This window comes from Grampus griseus, assembly GCF_964374135.1.
Source record: "Grampus griseus genome assembly, chromosome: 16".
NCBI lineage: Eukaryota > Metazoa > Chordata > Mammalia > Artiodactyla > Delphinidae > Grampus > Grampus griseus.
The window spans coordinates 78,727,589-78,730,722 of NC_139010.1; the positions used below are offsets into that span (position 1 = coordinate 78,727,589).

General features: G+C 43.1%; 1 protein-coding gene across 1 annotated transcript; it reads left to right on the top strand.

The window, feature by feature from the left end:
* Window positions 1–751: 751 nt before the first annotated feature.
* On the top strand, window positions 752–1,803 carry LOC309834320 (NADH dehydrogenase [ubiquinone] 1 alpha subcomplex subunit 9, mitochondrial-like; the record flags this gene model as incomplete). Its single annotated transcript, XM_082672978.1, is given in 2 exon segments — window positions 752–1,265; window positions 1,268–1,803. Coding segments are annotated over 2 exon segments (1,050 nt in total).
* Between the last annotated feature and the right edge of the window lie 1,331 nt (window positions 1,804–3,134).

Sequence of the window (3,134 nt, forward strand, 5' to 3'; positions counted from 1 at the left end):
TTGGAATTGTTGATGGTACACATATAATTCCTACTGGATCCAAATAAGCTGGTATTCTACCAATATAAGTAAAAGCTGTAGTTGGCAACATTTTGTGACAACACTGATGAAGTTTAAAAAAGAAAAAGAAAAAACATGCTTCAGCGTGGCTTAATGTGCTTTGTCTCTGCTACCTGCCATCTATCAGATTTTAGAACAGTTGGAACTTTTGAAGTCAGTCTCAGCGCCCTACAACAATATTGAACTTTTTGGTAAATGAGTTCTCTAAATTTTGGATGCATGTTGTTCCAAAAAATTAGAAAACCTTGATTATTTAACACTTGGATTTTTAGTTTCTGAAGCTCTGAAAGAATTACATTAATTGAAAACAACGCTTGCAAATAAAAAGACATTGGAATTTATCCCTAAAGAGTACGGGGGAAGGGAACACATTAATTAATGAGAGCTCAATATTGAAATTCTATAAGGGTACTTCAGAACATCTTGACTTGTAAGAAGAATCTTTTGATGGAGTTTCTATTTTTAATTAGAAGAAATTACATTCTGTCCCAGAAGGGCAGGAGATTGAAAAAACCTACCATCTTGCAGCATCTAAATTTAATGAAGCATTCAAAAGAATCATAAAGACAATTTGATGAGTTTTGTCTTGTAAAAATATTTGCTGAAGAAAGGTATTCTGGGAAGAGGCAAAAAGACAGTATCTGGGAGGCGAAGTCAGCCAAGCGCCGGCGGCAGGGGATTGTGGGAAAAGATGGCGGCCGCCGTTCACCCCCCAGTTGTCCAGGCCCTGCCAATGTCACGTCGCATGGGGTCACAAGTGATCATCTCCTACCGGGGTGAGCCATATGATACCATGCACCTTCGCCCCATGGGTGACCTGGGCCAGATTATCTTTCTGGAATGGAAAGGGAGAGACAAGGACTCCATCCTAAGAGCTGTGGAGCACAGCAACGTGGTCATCAATCTCGTTGGGCGAGAATGGGAAACCAAAAACTTTGATTTTGAGGATGTTTTTGTAAAGATTCCCCAAGCAATCGCTCAAGTGTCCAAGCAAGTTAGAGTTGAAAATTTTATTCACGTTTCACATCTGAATGCCGATATTCAAAGCCCTTCTAAATATCTGAGAAATAAGGCTGCTGGAGAGAAAGAAGTGAGAGACACATTTCCAGAAGCTACCATCATAAAGGCATCGGACATCTTTGGAAGAGAGAATAGATTCCTCAATCATTTTGCAAGTATTCAAGGGTTTGGTGTTGTCCCTCTTTTTCCTTGGGCAAGAAGACAGTGAAACAACCAATATACATTGTGGATGTCACCAAAGGAATTGTTAATGCAGTTAAGGATCCAGATGCCAGAGGGAAAACTTTTGCCTTTGTTGGGCCCAGTTGGTACGTCCTCTTTGACCTGGTACAGTACGTCTTTGCCATGGCTCACAGACCCTTCCTGGCATACCCTTTGCCACATTTTGCATATCGATGGCTAGGTCGACTCTTTGAAATGAGTCCGTTTGAGCCCTGGACCACGAGGAATAAAGTGGAGCGAGTTCACATCACAGACATGACCCTGCCTCACCTGCCCGGCTTGGAAGACCTGAGTATACAGGCCACGCCCCTGGAGCTCAAGGCCATCGAGGTGCTGCGGCGTCACCGCACGCACCGCTGGCTGTCTTCTGAGATTGAAGATGTGAAGCCGGCCAAGACAGTCACTGTTTCGTGGCCCCTGAGCTGCCCTTGGTTTTTGATGTCATTCAGGTCACTAGCCACCAGACCACCTTTGGCAGAGAATCCTGTACATAGTGCATAAGAGCCCCTATTAAAACATCTGCGATCAAAAAAAGACAGTACGGCTTCCCTGGTGGCGCAGTCGTTGAGAGTCCGCCTGCCGATGCAGGGGACGCGGGTTCGTGCCCCGGTCCGGGAAGATCCCACATGCTGCGGAGCGGCTGGGCCAGTGAGCCATGGCCGCTGAGCCTACGCGTCCGGAGCCTGTGCTCCGCAACAGGAGAGGCCACAACAGTGAGAGGCCCGCGCAAAAAAAGAAAAAGACAGTACCTGGTAAAATATTTAGGCGGAAAGATTTTCACATTTTAATGCCAAAAAGTAGCATTGAGAACATCCTTCATTTTTCCCAAGCCCACTAGGTACCCTAACACCTATAGAGAGAATATTTTCCCAATTACGAATATTATAGTCTACAATAAAGAGTAGATTAAAGGTGTCAATAATTTCAAATTTACTAACCACAAAATATTTCTTTGAAGAAGATTTATGGGAAATTTTGTGAAAAAAAATTAAAGTGATGAGGCCATATCAGGAAAAACACTGAATACCATTGATATCATGTTAGAGACAGACATGCCTTAAGAAACTGATTAAAGTACACTATTCTGCTTTTTTTGTTATTCATATTCAGATAATCAATATAAAGAACTGTTTTGTTTCGGTTTTTAATTTTATTTATTTATTTTTGGCTGCGTTGGGTCTTTGTTGCTGCATGCGGGCTTTTCTCTAGTTGCTGCGAGCGGGGGCTACTCTTCGTTGCAGTGCTCGGGCTTCTCATTGCAGTGGCTTCTCCTGTTGTGGAGGAAGGGCTCTAGGTGCGTGGGCTTCAGTAGTTGCCACACGCAGGCTCAGTAGTTGTGGCTTGCAGGCTCTAGAGCACAGGCTCAGTAGTTGTGGCACACAGGCTTAGTTGCTCCGTGGCATGTGGGGTCTTCCCAGACCAGGGCTCGAACCCGTGTCCCTTGCATTGGCAAGCAATTCTTAACTACTACACCACCAGGGAAGCCCTAAAGAACTGTTTTTTAATTTTACTCTATTGTACATAAATATATGTTACTTTCGTTTTAGAAAAAACTTTATTATTGAAAATAGTGTTTAATAGAACTATTTATAGTACCAACATAATAAAACCAATCTGTCAGTCAAGAAATAAATATTTTCAAGACCTAAAAAATTTTATTTTATTTATTTATTTATTTTGACTGCATTGGGTCTTCATTGTGGGCGTGGGCTTTTCTAGTTGCAGCGAATGGAGGCTACTCTCTGTTGCGGTGCGCAGGCTTCTCATTGTGGTGGCTTCTCTTGTTGTTGAGCATGGGCTCTAGGCATGCAGGCTTCAGTAGCTGCAGCACG